Raw genomic sequence first — 18,583 nt, 5'->3', positions numbered from 1 at the left:
TTAATGGTACATGTAACTAGACTGTCGAGAACGCTACATAGGGGTAGGTAAAAGCAAGCATCTGTAAATTGCTCATAACTTGTAGTGGAGGAATAAGGAGTGAAATCAACAATATTACTAACCTAATATTGTTAGTAGGGAGGTGGAAAGTACATATCCTCGTGGAAAGGAGGAGAAAAATTATAATATTCATAAACTCTTTCCATACTAAAGCACGAGGAAAGAGAAGGATTTGAAAAGGTGTGTTAAAAACAAGCAAAAGGTCCACTCAAGATTAAGTGTCCGATACATACTAGTAGAGTCCCAAATGATTTGAAAACTTGCAGAGTTGCATGGTGTTCCCGATTATCTCTTCAAGGTTGAATATGATGAAGAATACACCATATCTCCAACAATGGAAGTCCTTTTAGTCCCACCAAGCGTGCCTAAAACATTTTTTCCCTCCAAAGCCTACACTTAGAGAGGGCAATCTGAAAATTTCACGAACTTGGGACCTGATTGTAGTTTGTGAAATGACCTCTGGGATTTTAGAAGCCGATTCTTTGTACTTTTTGGAGAATGGAAAAGGAAGAGAATTAAACCACAACCTATTCCTACTAAGGCGATACGCTTAGAAAATATTTTACAACACTTTAAATCCCCTCTCACAAAGATAACGAGAAATAAACAACTTTCACGAATTGAGCATAACACACCACAAATCCTTCATAGCTGGGAGGAGAATGAAATACACAAGGTCATATAGACATAGGGTATGGAATTCAGATCCTTTCATGGGAAGCACCTATCTAAGCTCAATGAAAATGGGCATATTTCTATTATCTCTCTTAGTAACTAACCGTTCATAATTTATAGTCATCAAAATGTCATAATCTAATTTCTGGCCATGGATTATTGTGAAAAACAAAAGAGTAAGAATATTTTATATGATCTATAATCCATAAGTTTATGCTTAGAAATTATAAAAGTTGAGACTTGTTATTGGCAGTAATTATACCCATCTTAGGATGACATAGGGAATTGAAGCAAAACATTAAACAAACATAAAACACATAGAAAGGCAATCTTGGCACAATCCACTATGTTTGGTTTCCATTAAGAAGATGACTATACAATGCTAAGGTATAGAGTAATCCCTATTAATTTTAGAGTGTTCTCTACGAAAAATTGTGGATTAGTGAATAGGTGAACCATCTGTTGGAATCCAAGAACACTAAGAGGGGGGTGAATCCGTGTTCTATCGGTATAATCAATTTTAACCTTATTAACAATGCAATTCAGTAACCGATAAACATGAAAGAATATAACAACAAATAGAAATGAAGCAACCACAAGAGAATACACCATAACACAAAGATTTATACGTTGAAAAACCACGGTGGTATTGGAGACCCCCAATATCTATCCACTAGCCAAATGAATAAATTTTACAATAGGGAACCTGCACATGCAAGAAGGCCAACAACCTAGATCACATTGCTCATCAAAAAAGGAGCCTCACTGACTACAAACACCACATATGGAGTTACAAACAAAATTCTAAACTCTGAGAGTGCATCTGCTATGCTGGATGATTTCTGGTTAAAGCATAGTCTATACCGGTTTACACTGTGTCCTTCCTTACCGGTATCTTGCTTCGCTTCCCAAACCTCTAAACCAAAATCCAAGACCGACTGTAGAATATTACATTCGCCTTTTGTCGATCAAGATTGCTCACACAACATCACATTACTATATCCCATTACCTTCTTATGTATCCTTATTCATTACCAAAATAATCTAACCAGATTGACTTAAATACACTTCCCAAACACAAACCTAAATGCCTTATGTCGGCTTACAATGATATTACAATTTATTTACATGTTGGACTAAGCAAAAATAAATTCATTAAACTTCAAGACCGATGCCTTTGATCGTTGCCGTGTGGACCTGCCGGATCAATCTCCTGTGTCGGCCTCATATAGCGGTTCCTACTTTGTCGGTTTGGTATCGGTTCCTTGTGTGTCGGATGACTAAATATTGGTTGCCAAACAATGTATACTAGTGAGTATTGGTTAAGTGACCAACCTAAAATGGTGTGTGTTGCCATCAAAGACAACACAACTAAGTCAGATGAGTGTCAATTGCCAACAATCTCCCCCTTTGGCTTTGATGGCAACACTCGTGTGAGAAATGGATCACTGAAGTATTGTTTTGGTTCCCTACCAAAAACTCCAAAATTAATCTCAAAAACTGTTGGGAGAATGCTCCCCCTGAGCTATACATTACTTCTCATATCCCAATCATTTTTCACATCAATCTCTCCCCCTTTGACGACAATGCCAAAGTCGGGGCAAATGAATGAAATAATGAGAGCAAAAATGTGATTACTGGACCTAGATGAACTTGAAAATATCCAGGTAAGAATTCCTCAAAAATCCTAAGTATGCATCCCATCATGTCTTCAATGTGCTCAAAATGGATACAAAACCATTAAGACTATATGCATGAAGCTCTTCTTCTGATAGGTCTGTCGGAGTAGGTTTATTCATTAACTCTATGTTTTCCCTCTTGTGAAGTAACAGAGTGTTCAACTGAGGACTCACCAAACCTCTTAATTCCCTTACGCGTTGAATTAGTCTATCCATGTCCTTCTCTAATCAAAAAATCTTAGAATTTGTTACTAAAATCTAACCATCAATGGTACTGGTCAGTGTCTGAGTACCATCAAAACTGTTAGCCAAAAGATCTATCTGGGCCTTTGCCGCCTTCAATTTCACCTCAAGGTTCGTTTCTAGTTTGTCAGTTGCAGTACAGGACCTATATATATTTCTACACTCATTTAGAGCCACATCAATGTTATTTCATATGTCAGCTTAGCTTGTCAGATAAAACAATGTTCTCACAAGTGACCTTCCGGGCTGCATTATACCACTCAATCAATTGTCGGTTTGATACATGTTGAAGAGTTTTAAACTCTTTGGAAATATTCTTAGTCAAACCTTTCAGTTTACCAGATGGACTTCAAATTTGATCTACCTTATATTACGGTGCAAGTTGCTGCAAAATCGCATGGCTTGCTCAATAACCTGCTTATCTTCAGTCCCTTCCTTCCTTAACTTCTCAGTTGCAACATACATCAACTCAAAACTGCTCAGCTGCTCAATATTCTTTTGTGCAAAACCAACTTGATTGGATGAGTCAAGTGCCAACAATGAATGACTATCCAAAATCTTTCGGGAAGATTCAACCTCAAGACTTGCATTGGTGGCTTCACCACTTGGTGCAATAACCTTTTCAACCTTAACCTCCTCAATATGTACATTTGGTGTCGGAGGTTCAATATCCTCAACTTGCTTATTTTTTGTTTCCACATCAATAACCTTTATATCCGGAATGATTTGTTCCGGTGTATCCTGTCTATCTTGTACAGTTTCAATGTTATTTACCGGTATCTCTATATTAGGTACAAGTGGTTCTACCAGAGGAATATCCTCAGTTAGTTTTTGATCCAAAACTGGTGTATCCATTCCCAATATACCTTTCCCCTTATCATCTACTGAGATATCTAGAGTGTTAGACATTTTAGAGACTTTCAGTGACTCTACTTACCATGAGACTCACATGTCGGTGTTTGCTTCGAAAAATTGATTTATTAGCAAACTCTAAATATTGTTGCATCTCTTCATCAGGTATAGCACCACAAATAGTTAACAATCCATGTACCTTTATATGTCTATCCTCTTCAACCACAAATAACCTTCTAGCATCTATTTTACTATACAAATCTACCGGTATCTATTTTTCAGTCTCTAAAAGTGCTTTCTTATATATATCTAAGTACAACAAAACTGATTCCTCTATCTCCATTTTCTCCTTATCATCCATATGTACATAGTAATGTTGTATATTACTCAAAATCCCATCTTTAGTGATTTGATCAATCAACTCAACAATTGAAAGAGGAGGAATGACTTCAATACTCTTACCAGATTCTAGAGCAATATCTACATCTGATTTCTTCTTCTTGCCAGGAGTAGAAGTAGACTCCTTAACCGGTTTCCTCTTCTCTGTGGGCTTCCTCTCCTTCGAAATTTTCTTTGGTGTTGTCGGAGGGGTAACCTTCACTTTCTGCTTCTTTACTTCCTCAGCCTTCTTCTTTGGTATCCTGATAAAATTTTGGGGAATCTGTGAGGGCACAACATCAGTGTCAGAACCGAATGTGACAGGGGTAATATAAATCTTCAGTTTCTTCCTCTTTACTATACCCTTGTCGGTTGCTGCTGCCGATGGAGCCTGCACTGCTGTTGGAGATGACCCTTCAGCTAGTTCGCTAATCTGCTTTATCTTAGTGAACATCTTCTGCACAACTTCCCCAACCTTCTTAATCTTTCCTTCCCTTTTCTTCTTATTGAATCAAATTTCAACTTCAGTTTCTTTTTGCTTAGTAGTCCCAAAGGCTTTCTCTGCTTCATCTATCGGGGCATCAATAAGAATCTTGGCATATAAGTCCAAGATCTCAGCATCTACCTCATAGCCCATCTCAGTTATCCAGATATTCCTAGGTTGCATTGCCTCCATCAGTGTTTCATCCTTCTTTACCATAAAACAGATTTCAGTTGAATACTTATCTACAATATGTTTTGGAACTCTTTCTCTCTTCTTTATTGCCTTCTGGAATGATTTGAAATAACCCCAAAGAATGGAGTCCCTATCTTTTTCTTGTCCCATATTCCTTATAGCATCTTTGATTTGTTTTGCTACCGGTATATCAAATGCCCATTGAGTCTTACCGATTCCAAGTAACTCATTCAGAAAGAAAAGCATTAAACAAACAACAAGGTTGCCATACCAAAAAGTACCCTTTTTCTCACCCTTAATCTTCCCTAAGTTTATAATCAACTCATCATACATCCATTGACATAGATCTAGCTTTTCATTCTCCTTAATCATTATGTGAGCATAGAGAATGCATGAACTGGAAACAGAGTTCAACCGATTTGATTCGGTTACCTTGTAACTGATGATCGTGCTTGCAAATTGAACTGCTTTGTCTCTGATAGTACTGATTCTCATGGACCGGTTGTCAGATGTTGCACCAGTTAAATTTTCCACCTCATTGTTAGATATCTTCTTTCTTACAGGGGGTAAACCGATGAACGCATGAATAGCCTCCTTAGTGATCTTGTGGGGTCGGTCTATGCCATATGAATTCGCCATGGAATCGGCTCAGTGCATACCAGATCAATTCTTTCTCAAATTTTGGAATCTCCAAAATGTCGGTAAAACCTTGATCCTTCATAATTTGAAATTACGGTTTCATCAACCCATCCTGGTTCAACAAAGTGCCAATATACATATTCTTGATTTCAGCAGAACCCAAATCCTCCGAAGTATAGTGAATGTATGCACAAACATCTTCGACATACAAGACACCTTCATGAACCCTAGAAAATGCGCCAACCGAATCATTGACCTTCACAATTTGAGGGAATTGCTTGAAAATAGGGTGTGGACGGTCCTTGATGTCGACAACAACAGGGGTAGCCACACCTATCGGAGCGAAAGATGATCCAGAAGCCAATGCAAACAAGGATAGCTCGAAAAAATGATAAAATACTTCACAACCTTCGCCGGTGAAAGCTCTTGAAAATCTGCTTGAGAATGCACTAGAAATCGCCTTGAGTCTACCTTTACAAAGTGCCTATAGGCTTATATAGAGCATCCCTTTTTGGTTGGGATAGTGTCTATAATAGAATAATTTTTTGCATATTTTTCGTGTGTTGATGATCATCATGGTGATTTTCGCAACTACATTAATCTCATGATTCTAATATCATGACCTTCCTTTTTTATGTGTGACATGGGAGCCACCTGGAATTTTCCATTACTTTTGTTGCAACTACTTTGGGTGGAACAAGCTCTTGAATCACATGGATATATTCTCTCTATTTGCATTTGAGTGCCTTTTAATTTAGACACATTGAACATTCTGATGCCTTTCCACAAGAAAAACAACCAATATTGTTTGTTTTATTTATTCCCGAGCTGAAACCATCCTTGGGCTTTCGCCCTACTAATAAGTGGCATCCTTCACTACAAGGCAAGCTCTTTTGCTTTCTCTTTTGGTATCATAGTAAATGATATATGCACTTTCATGGAATGTTGCTAATGTGTGCTCTTATAGAGGATTTCTCTTTTTATTGGGATATGAAGATCTAAATGTACAGTGGATGCATTTATGTTGAAATTTTATATGCTAATTGGTATGAGCAACAACAATGGTGATCTATCATTGTAACAAACCCAAAAAAGTAACAAAATAGTTTCTTCTCATTAACAATATTACAACAATATTGTAAAACTTAGCAAGTAACATAAGTAGTTGTTGGAATTTTTTTCCCGCCTTCCGTCTGCAACTCTCCTGCCTGCTTCGCGTTTGAACCTGTGTCCCTGGATGACCGCCCCCTCTAGGAAGGTCCCCCTCCCCCGCTGGACCCAACACCCGATTCTACGGTCGGTGCGCATGCTGTTGAGCCGGTTGTGGGGTCCCCATGGTCTGCGGACCATACGAAAGAAAATGCTAGCGTTCACACCCCTTCCACTTCACCAGGTCTGACTAATACTGGATTGAAAGGGGATGATAGGAATATACCCCATCCCGGACTGGAAACTTTTGTTGGACAAGCGGATGTGGATCTTGTGAAGGAGAATCCCAAGTCTAGCTGGAAGAATGCCCTCCTTGGGTCAACAAAGTCGACCCCTGAAGATGTTGTGGCCACCTTCTCCCAAACGGAAGACGGAACGGAGATCAAACTCCCGGACAACCTGATGGACAAAATCGCCTCTTCCCTTCACCTAGCAATAGTTGGTCGTTTCTTCTCCTTCCAACCATCTATTGACATGGTCAGGCGATGGGCAAAATCTCGTTGGAAGCTTAAAGGAAGCCTGGAGGTTTCAGCTATGCCGGGGGGACTCTTTCTTTTCAAGTTCAACACTGACAAGGATCTAATCTATGTTTTGTCGGGGTCTTGGGCTTATGGAAAGTATTTCCTAACCATGGCTAAATGGAAACCTGGTTTTGACCCCTCCGCAGAACTAAATCGCATGGCTCCAGTCTGGGTTAGGCTTCCTGGACTCCCTCTGGAATTCCGGGATGAACAAATCTTTCGCTGGATAGGAAACTCGTTTGGCAACTTTGTTGTAGCGGACTCGATCACTCTCAACAAATCCAGGTTGATGTATGCTCATTTTTGTGTCAATGTCACTATTAACAAGGTTCTCCCAAGCTTTATCTCCCTAAAAACAAAATGGGGAAAATGGTCCCAGGCTATTGTGTACAAAAATGCCACCTTGTATTGCCAAAAATGCACTAACCAGGGGCATTCATATACTGATTGTAAAGCCCCTGTGGTTGCGAAACCCAATCTCAAAAATAAAGCCATCTAGGCCGAACCCATCAACCCTGGTGACCCATCATCCTCGGCTCCCCTTGAACTGACTACTGCGAATGAAATTTATGAAGATTACCCACACATAGACAAGATCCTTGAGATCTTGAAATCCCCAGCAGACCCAGTCAAAAACTCAAACATTCCCCTGGAAGAGGGGGAGATCCCGCTGGAGATAGCCCTCAACTCGGCTTTGGCCAAGCCTCTTTGACGGAAAATAGCTTACCCACCTCTTCAACCCCTCTCTCCCCTGTAACGGGGGATAGAGATGCGCACCTTGGAAACTCCCTGGTAACTCCACTGAAAGTGTCCCCCCCGGGCTCCCCCCAAATGGATAATGAAGAATGGATAACCCAGAAGAAGAAAGTCAAGGCCAAGAAAGCAGATGTGGGGGGTAACGAAAACAAAGTAGGCAGACCCTCAGAAAGAGTCCTGAGGCACAAGGTTATGGCAAGGGACATTGCAAAGGGCAGACAACTGACCCTGGACGGACTTAACAAAAGCAAGAAATGAAGTTCCTCTCTTGGAACATAAGGGGTCTGAACAACCCCCAGAAACAGTTTGCCATAAAACAACTCATTCTTGAGATGAAAATTGACATTTGCCTCATTCAAGAAGTCAAGATGCCCTTTCAAACTTTTGTTACGATTGCTGGTAAACTTTGGCCTGGACCAGACTATCTGTATGTTGATGCCTTGGGTGCTTCTAGGGGTATTGCTACCCTCTAGGATCCCATTAAAATGATACCCTCTCCAGGGAAGAAGTGTACTGGAAGCAAAGATCCAGGATCTTGTGGTTGAAAGAAGGGGACAAAAATTCTGCTTTCTTCCACAGATCGACTTCTATCCACAAGAGGAGAAACTATATCAAAAGTATTAAGGATGAAACTGGCCAAGAGATCTTTGAGGACTCTCTGCTTGGACAAAATGCAGTGGACTTTTTCACCAGATTGTATGTGGATGGTGGAAGGGATTCTCCACTCCAGGACTGCCTTGTTAGTAAGCTATCGATGGCCATCAATGAGGATGACAACCGACAACTTTTGGCTCCCATCTCGACTGATGAAGTTCACAGGGTTGTCTTTGCTATGGGAGCCTACAGGACACCGGGCTTGGATGGTTTCCCCCCGGCATTCTTCCAGGACTTTTGGGACATTGTTAGTTATGATGTCACCAAAGATGTTCAAGATTTCTTCAAAACGGGGAGACTGCTGAAAAAGATCAACAACACCTTCATTGTCCTCATCCCCAAGACCACTACTCCCAGCTGCTTGAAGGAGTATCGGCCCATAAGCCTCTGCAATACCATTTATAAAATTCTCTCCAAGGTCCTTGTGAATAGCATTAAACCCTTCCTGGAAAAAATTATCAATCCGTCTCAGAAAGGCTTCGTCCCGGGATGCCAAATTTTGGATGCTGCCATTGCAACTCATGAGATAATCCACTCCATGGATAGGAGCAAATTGCCAGGTATGGCCTTTAAAATTGATATATCAAAAGCTTATGATAAGGTTAATTGGGAGTTTCTTTTCAAAGTGCTTCTAAAACTGGGATTTAACCAAAAAATGGTGAATATGATTCAAGAATGTGTAACCACGGTTCAATTCTCAGTACTGATTAATGGGACTCCTAGGGGATGCTTCAAAGATGAGAAAGGAATCTGGTAGGGCGATCCTTTATCCCCTTACCTGTTTATCATGATAGTTGAAGTCTTAAACAAAAATGTGACCCATCTGGTCACCAATGGTAGGCTCCAAGGATTCAAAGCGGCCTCCACGCTCCCCCCCCTCTAATATTCAATAGTTCATGGATGACACTTTCCTTTTTGGTAGGACTTCTATCATGGAGGCTAAGGGGTGGAAGATCCTACTGGCGGACTACGCCAAGGTGTCGGGACAATGCATCAACTATGAGAAGAGTAATCTCTACTTCTTCAACACTCCAAATGACCTCCAACTCAAAATTCTCTCCATCCTCAGATGCAAAATGGCAACTCTCCCGGGGACCTACCTGAGTCTCCCGCTCACGGTCAAGGAAGTCACCCCCACCTTCTGGAACTCTATCTTGGAACGAATGCAGAAAAAACTTGCAGGATGGAAAGGGAAATTCCTTAGTAGTGCGAGGAAGCTCCATCTTCTTGCAGCCTCCCTACAGGAAATTCCAGTGTACTTCCTCTCCATGTTTAAAATATCAGGGACCATGGGAGAAAACCTTGAAAAAATCCAAAGAAACTTTTTATGGACTGGCATAGAGGGAAAAAAATGCCTTGCTCTGGTCAATTGGGATACTGTGTGTCTACCCAAATCTCTGAGAGGTTTGGGCATGAGAAAGATCAATACCCTCAATAAGGCGCTAATTGCCAAGATTGGATGGACCCTGGGTAAAGGTGAGGCGGACTGGTGCAACATCATCAAAGCTAAGTACTTGGACTAGGAGCATTTCTTTTATAATTTGAATACAACTGACCTTCCCCAAGGTTCCAAGTTGTGGAACAACATCCTGAAGAACAGAGTGATGGTTAGAGAAGGTCTGAAGTGGCAGCTGGGAGACGGTAAAAAGGTGAGATTCTGGGAGGATTTTTGGACAGAGGATAGGCCTTTGGTCAATGCTCGCTTCCATCAAATCATGAATCACCTTAAAGGTATCCTGGGGGATTATGCTGCGAATTATTTGGTCCCAGGAAGGCGCTGGAAGGACATTGTTCTCATCTGCAGCAATAGACCTAATCTGGTCCCCCTGGCTCAGGATTTGCAACTCATATTGTCAAAAACTAGAATCCCCCTGGCTTCGAATGAAGATAGCTTCATTTGAAAAGAGACACAATCGGGTTATTTCTCAGTCAAATCTGCTTACAATCAGCTCCTTAAGTACCCTATGGACGCAAAATGCTTGAAGAAAGTCTGGAACCCTTAGCTAATCCCTAAAATTAATTTCTTCTGGTGGGCCCTCATGCATGGTAAAACCCTCAAGCTTGATAACCTAAAAAAGAGGGGATTCCATCTCCCCAATAGATGCAGTTTGTGTAAACCTGATGAGGAATCTATTGACCACCTTTTTGTTATCTGTCCCTTTGTGGCTCATATTTGGTCTATTACTCTTCAGAAATGCAGTCTCTGTTGGGTCTTCCAGAAGAATATAAAAAAAATTGCTTTTGATTGGACCCCCCCCCCTCCCATCATCCCCTCATCATTCAACTTTGGAAACAAATTCCATCGCACATCTGCTGGGCCTTGTGGAAAGAAAGAAATAACAGAATTTTTAGAGACACTGAGACTCCCCCGGACTCTGTGGCTCACATTTTCTTTAAGATGATTATTGAAAATTTAGAAGTTACAAAATGGAAAATCCCCTCCTATCCTCCCGATGAGGCGGACAAGAAGATCGTTGTTTGCTGGAAGCTCCCCCCTGGCTTTGATCGCTTCAACAACAGCACCAAGAAAAAGAGACGGATGACTAGATGGTCAAACCCCAAGCTTCACTGGTTTAAACTGAATTTTGATGGCTCTGCTCAATGCAACTGTCAAGCAGGTGGTGGAGTCATCAGGGATCATCTAGGGAACATGGTTGCAGCCTATGCTGGAAACCTAAGGGATAATACAGTCACTCAAGCTAAAGGAATGGCCCTCCTTTGGGGTCTGAAAATGGCTAACTCCATAGGAATAAAACACCTAGAAATTGAAGGAGATTCTCAAATCAATATTGATTCTACCAAAGGAAACACTTCAGCGGGATGGAGAGTGAAACCTATTCTGAGGGACATCAGGTGCTTTCTGGTCAAAATGGAGGACTTCACTATATGCCACATCTTCAGAGAAGGAAACAGAGCCGATGATTCCATGGCAGCTGAAGGAAGGTTGCAGAATGGCTTACGATGCTAGAGGGACCCCAATCTACTGCCAATCACCATTAAGGAAATCTTGGAAAAGGAAAAGGCCTTTATCCAGGAAAGGACTGTCCCATCCGCTCAATGATGAAGGAAACCTTTTTGCAATTTTTAAATTGGCGCGGAGATCTCGCCAATTTCTACCCTAGACGGCCACATATCAAGGGCAAGTTGAGTCACCACTACCACTTGGGATGGATTTATGATGAAATTACTGAAATCGAGAATGATTACCCTCTAATTATTACCCGGATGGAGCCAACTAGCGACGATAAAGGTGGCGTTGGGGATCTGTCAACTCACATTGGCCCGAGTGAAGGCTCGCACGTTCTGAGTAGATCTCTGACCGTCGATATCTACGAGATCTTAAGGGATAATAATCACTTTGATTATTATGACCGTTTATTTCAATTCCGGCACACTTTTCTCAACCATTCCGTCTTGAGTTTGCTTCAGCTTTGTCTTCTGGTTTTTTGTCATTCTCAAACTGTGAAACTGGAAGATTCAAGAATGGGGGGGAATAGGCTCAGACTGGAACCCAACAAAGTGGACGAGTTCAAAGCCAAACCGGCAGCCTGGTTTGTGTGCACTAAAGGCGGTATTGACAAATTCATGGAAAATATGAAGGGCAACGATGAGAAACTCTCCAAACAAATCGTGACTTCCTGGGAGGATAGAAGGGTGACCATGGGGGGAATCTCTTTTGAAATCAATGAAGAGGTCATCGCTCAAGCGATGGGCCTTTCAATGGAGGGTAGAAAATGGAAAAAGCAAAGCTGCATTGCGGATTCTACCAGCCTCAACCAATTTTTCTGCCAAGGCGAGAACCCTATCAAGAGGGCCGGAGGTTTCAACAGGGAGGAGCTTCCTCACCCATGGGATGAAGTCTGCTACATCGTGATGAATTATTTTATGCTGGAGGGCATGTATGGCATTTTCTACTACTACCATCTCCCATTCCTGAACCATTTGAGGAACAAAGACCTCATTTCCATTCCGTTCTCTTTACTGCATTTGATGGATGCTAACATTAAAGATATAGCCAAAGCTAAGAAGAAAGGGAAAGATTTTCCCATCCTACATCAGGGCCTTATGCTTTGCCTGTATAACTTTCACCTCACCCTCTGCCCGCCCCTTTCCATTTCTATGCAGAATGTCAGCCCCTCGACCCAACCTCTGGCCATTAATGATTCAAGCCCTCGGTGCCCAGAATTTGGATCCTCCAGCAAGAAAACCAAGAATCACTCCCCGGAGGAGGTCAGAACCCCTAAAAGAGTCAAAATCCAAGAGATTGACTCTGATTTGGACATTACTGAAGAAGCCAACACCCCTCGCCGCTCTAGCAGATTGGCCTCTAAACCCTCAAAGAAATCCCTGAGAGACCCCTCCTCCTCGCATGACATGGGCAACTCCATTCTGAATGTCAAAATGCCCCTAACCCAGCACAGACAGACCCCCCATTCTGTGAGCTCCACCTGGATTTCTGAAAGCCCCGTCTCCTCTATGAATCTGGAGCCAGCCAATTTCCCATCCCTGACCTTCAGGATTGAAAAAATGTTGGTTGTTGAAGAGGCCAGTAGCGTGAAGGAAGAAGATCCCAACCTGGCTGAGCTTGAGAAAAAGATAGAGGTCGTCTCTAACAATGTGCAGGTGATTACCAACATACTGGAGGCGATGGAGTCCAAGATGCACGATGTGTCCAAGTTCGCGCTAAATGTCATGAGATGCTCGGCTACTACGTTGTGCATGTTGCAGGATACCATGACCAAAGGGAAAGGTAAGGAGGACGACGATTACAAAGGCCTATTCAAGTTCCTCACGGAGGAATGGGCTAGAAAGTTGCTCCCTAAGAAGAGCCAAGGGAAAAAGAAATATTTGTTTGCATGTGGAGGAGTTTTTTGTCTATGTTGTGTAGTTGCGGGCTGGATAAGCCCAGTTTAGGCTTATGTTTATATTTTGCTGTTTATAGCCCTGCGTGGCATATGAATTATACTCTGACTGGTAATTTTTTATCGCTGATAAACTCTCGTAGTATGGTTTTTATTTTTGATAGAGGTAAAAGGCTGCTACTTTGTTGATTTTATGCGAACAATGGTCCTGCCACTGTTCTCTTAATTGTACCTATGGGTCAACCCCCTCGTTTTTAGTTGCTTTTATTATCAAAAACATAAGTTGTTGTAATGATAATTTAAACAAATCCCATTAAGCATAAATAATAATGTATGATAGAAGGCACCATCAAGTAAAACTCATTCTCAATTATACAATAGAGTAGAAAACTACAACCCTTCAATGAAATATATACATTCACATTAGATCATCTAGCCCAAACTTTCCATATCCATAAATGGCTTTACAAACATAACATCGTGAGGAAGAGACATGAACAAGTCTTCTTCTAGAACCTTCACGATTCTTCCAAGCATTTGTAGTCAATATGAGGAAGGCATTAAACCTACTATTAGAGAAAGTATATTCCCCCCCAAAACATCAATCAAGGCAAAGAAGTATCCATCTATAGTCTAAAAATGTGGTACATCACAACACCAATTATTATCTTTCTTAATATGTTCCTTTAATTAATACATAACATGTATTAATCATAGATTCCAAAAACATGTGAACAACTAGCATAAGGTTCATAATGCATTCATTGATATACACATACCGTAGAATTATTCCAATAAAAACAAGATCACAGAGCACTTCAGAACACATCAAGGATGACCATGTGTGACACAAGACCAAACAATGAGAGTAAACATAAGAATGCTACACATAGAACACAATCTTGACATCCAACTCAAGTCTTATACCACACTAAGACACTCATTTACCTTGATACGCATAAATAAACAACTCTTAACCAATACTAATTAGAGTATGCTACCAAACCGTATTAGATGGAAATGGTATCAATTGAGCAATAGTTTTTCAATTAGAGATTTTTTAGTTCTTGTGATTCAATGAAATTTAATGTGTACATCCACATAACTTGTGAGCTCTTTGCCTATCTAGAGCACTAGAGCATTTGCAATATGACTCTAGTGATATTAGACCCCATAATCTCTAGTAGTCTTACTTAAGAAGAAACAAACTATAAGTGTGTTTAAAGTAGAATATAATTAAATCTACTCCCTTGTATAGTGCGTGTTTTCCCACAAAAGTCACATTGCAACAATCACAAATACAATTTATAACAATTACAAATAACATACACTATTATGAATAATTCTAACTCAAATTTTATTTGAAAATTATTCCAATAAATAAAATAACTTATTACCACAACAATATAATTCAATGACTAAAACCTTCAATAATAGAAAACCCATTTATTTTACTAATAATCTAACAACCTTTCAATAAATATATTTTTTTCAATTAATATTCATATAAAAAATCTAGCTAATGCTTAGATTATTTGAATGATAGCACTCATATTACATACCAATGTCAGGGCTTAGTAAGAATCACAAATGATCAAAAATTACATATCATAGGATAGTGATGATAGTACCATGAGAAAATAATAATAAATTCATGTCAAAACGGCGTTGTCTATGAGAGGATTATTTACCCGTCCCATAATGTAATTATATGTGTTGATTTATAATTACATTATTCATGTCAAAACAACTCAGACTATGAAAGGATCCATAATAGAATTATATGTGTTGACTTATAATTACACTATAGAACAGATGCAAATAATCAAAACCTGCCAAGACAACATGTCCTTATAATAGCTCAAGTATTCATTATCATAAATGGTACCTAATTGTGATTGCCCAATGACCTTATTCGAAGCCATATTAAATACTGTTTAACAGTTGGTTTAAACAATTCACCCACTCAGTCTAATCAATGCAGATAGCTCAGCATGAAATGTAATCTAAAAATATTGAGAACACTCATTATCAGATGATTGACTAGAATGGACTTTATTATGCAAGTGGCAACAAAACAAAACAATTTTGACCATTGCAACTGGCTTCAAAACTTTTTAATAAAACTTTAATGTGCAACCACGGTATGAACTTTTTGATGGTGCTGACCTCAGGTTGATTTGTACCTTCTCCCATTGGGCTAAAGTTAGAAGATTAAAAGGCTTCATTTGGAATGGCTTGAGAGATATTTCAGATTTTTATGTTTAGCAAACACCATGAGACCAACATTCCATCCATGCGGGAAGGGCTTATCAGTGCTCTGGATTTCACCATCACTTACCTATATAGCATATTTGTATAGTGTCCCTACAATAATCTTACTTGCACTTGCAGTTTGAAACTTCTCTACTACAAGGATTTTCAGCAACACGTGTATAATTCCCATCATTATGTGGATGTAGAATATCTTGGTGCTTGTTTGTAATTGTCTTTTTAAGGGATATTCATTTACACTGTTCTGATAGAATTTGGCACGTTTCGAAAATTGTGGACGCATTTAGATGGCATTTCTGTTTTAATTTTGTGATGTTGTGTATGCTGAGTTTTGATTTGGACTACCACTGGGCTCATGGATTGAAAGAAACAAATATATCAATCTGACAATACTTTGTCAACCATATAACCTCACATAACAATTGGCTTATGGTGCAAAGCATGGCCTACAAGTTTTCAGAAAGCAGAGAAGAAGTGAACTTATGCATACTATTCTTGTCCATTACTGCAGGATAAATTTCCTAAAGTTTAATAGTTTCACAAGCAGCAATAACGGTCAATTTCTAATGCAATTCTCTAGTTTTTATATGCTTAAACAAGAAGATGTTTATAGAACAGTTTGTAATGTCTTGGAATTCGAAGACATCCATTTAAACATTTATACACATTGAATCATCATCCTTCAAAACCAGAGATCACTTCCATACATGACTACAATTTGACCATTTTCACAGCTTTTAAAGCCAGTCCAGTCCAAATAATTGATTGAGCTGGAAGAATCTAGCAATCTAGCAATCTCCCTAGGACATTTCTTAGGACTACTAGTACTTCAACATTCAACAAAGAGCAGAGAATCTAGCAAAGTGGATAAATGAAGCATACATTGCATTAGCTTGGACTTGCATGGCAAAGATCATATCCACACATCGAGAATCGTGCAATCAACCTACAGAAAATTCCATGCTTGCACAAAGTTCAGAGATTTCAATTTTCGATATCTTGACGAATCAATCTTACAAATCGCTAGCTTTAGCATTCCCTTTTTCAATTTTAAGGCTAAGCATGCTCTTCTTTAACATTTATTAGATGTTTTGATTAATGGTTTTTATCTTCTTTACCTTTGCAGATCTAAGTGTTCTTGTAACATTCAAACCCTTTGATGCTAAATGGTCTCATATCATCTTGATCTCTGTCGTTACATCTACTCTGTAGGGCACGAATTATAAGACTTCCACTCTCAGTTCTGGATCCTGCAAAGACAAATATTCAATTTAGGATTAGTATTGAGCGGGGGCCGCGCGAACGCGAGCCCCCTCTGTCACAAATTATGACGTGCATTCTCCACAATGGGAGATGCTAGACAAAGCCCCCTTCTTAAGTGCAATGAAGGTGCTTTCTCTAGGCCATCGGCCTTCCTGATCACCGATCGACCCCGCCCAGGTAAGTATGCTTAAAACATTTCTCTCTCCTCCTAATTGTACTCCCCCTTTTCCCTTCTTTTCTTCCTCTCACGCATGTGGGATCATTAACAGCCTCTTGCAATTCGCAGATTTCGAGACCACTGGTAAATGAATCTCAAGAAAATATATTAACTGGCATGCCAGACACAACATCTGTAAGATCGTGGTGAAGGGAGACATTAATCAATCAATTTCTTCAATAGCAATTGATGTTGTTCGAGTCACGATATTGTTGTCTGTTTTACAATCGAGAAGAGCCATCAAAATATGTGACAAATTGGGGGTGTTTTAATATTCACTCGAATTTGTAAAGTGAGAACTTAACTTCACTGATCAAGGCAGCCTCCTTTTCAATAGATCATATTTGAAAGGGACAAGTTAGATTCTTCACAATCCTTTCAATTGAAAATTATAAGATTCTATCAAACGACATTAATGCTTTTGAATTATACATAAGCTCATTCTTGAAAGATAAAAAAAAATGTGAAACCTATAAGCATGTATCATCTTTGCAATGATTAAGAATTTCATTATGACTTCTATCTTTAAAGAAATCAGAAGATAAACTTGTTCTAGAAAGTGATGAAAATATGAAACCTATAAACATGTACCATCTTGACAATGATTGGGAATTTCATTATGACTTCTATCTTTAGAGAAAACCAATGTGATACAATTTTTGGAATATGCAAATTGTAGTGAGGATAAAATACTTCTCCATTAAAAACAATAAGAGTTTCTAAATTTGTATTTCTTACAAAGATGTTTTGGTAAGTTTTTGAATTAAGATTATGGCACAACAAATTTTGATAGACCTCTAAAATAAAACAAAAAAAACCTTTAGATGGGTTAGAACTATTCAAAATAAAATCTTCAAAGCTTTCAAAACTATCAATATCCTTCAAAATGTACAATTGTAAGTGAAATTGTGAACACTACCTAGAATGTTATTATATTTCTAAATGCATAACAAAGTTTCAATGGAATGAATACATATTAATACAATTTTTTATAAAGTTTTCATACCAATATCAATATCAAGCACGTGGTCATTGAGTCATGCTACAGAATATGAAACCTATAAACATGTACCATCTTGACAATGATTGGGAATTTCATTATGACTTCTATCTTTAGAGAAAACCAATGTGATACAATTTTTGGAATATGCAAATTGTAGTGAGGATAAAATTCTTCTCCATTAAAAACAATAAGAGTTTCTAAATTTGTATTCCTTACAAAGATGTTTTGGTAAGTTTTTGAATTAAGATTGTGGCACAACAAATTCTAATAGACCTCTAAAATAAAACAAAAAAAACCTTTAGATGGGTTAGAACTATTCAAAATAAAATCTTCAAAGCTTTCAACACTATCAATATCCTTCAAAATGTACAATTGTAAGTGAAATTGTGAACACTACCTAGAATGTTATTATATTTCTAAATGCATAACAAAGTTTCAATGGAATGAATACATATTAATACAATTTTTTATAAAGTTTTCATACCAATATCAATATCAATCACGTGGTCATTGAGTCATGCTACAGAGGAAATGTAATTATTCAATTGGATCTCTATATTTGACTACATCATTGAAATGTTATTAAATTATTTTTAGTATTTAATAAGTTGTAGTTACATCT

The 18,583-nt window shown here is 39.0% G+C and overlaps 1 protein-coding gene and 1 non-coding gene across 2 annotated transcripts; one reads left to right on the top strand and one right to left on the bottom strand.

The window, feature by feature from the left end:
• The first annotated feature begins 10,740 nt into the window (after positions 1 to 10,740).
• On the top strand, positions 10,741 to 11,310 carry LOC131876621 (uncharacterized). The gene has a single exon (XM_059222061.1). The coding sequence runs from the start codon at positions 10,741 to 10,743 to the stop codon at positions 11,308 to 11,310; it is 570 nt and encodes a 189-aa protein (XP_059078044.1).
• A 5,455-nt stretch (positions 11,311 to 16,765) lies between these two features.
• On the bottom strand, positions 16,766 to 16,926 carry LOC131065884 (U1 spliceosomal RNA). The gene has a single exon (XR_009111508.2). It is a non-coding gene; the product is annotated as a U1 spliceosomal RNA (small nuclear RNA).
• Positions 16,927 to 18,583: the final 1,657 nt, after the last annotated feature.

Source organism: Cryptomeria japonica, chromosome 6 (genome assembly GCF_030272615.1).
Source record: "Cryptomeria japonica chromosome 6, Sugi_1.0, whole genome shotgun sequence".
NCBI lineage: Eukaryota > Viridiplantae > Streptophyta > Pinopsida > Cupressales > Cupressaceae > Cryptomeria > Cryptomeria japonica.
Note: the sequence above shows the minus strand (reverse complement) of the source record. Positions and strands in the feature narration are given on the sequence as shown.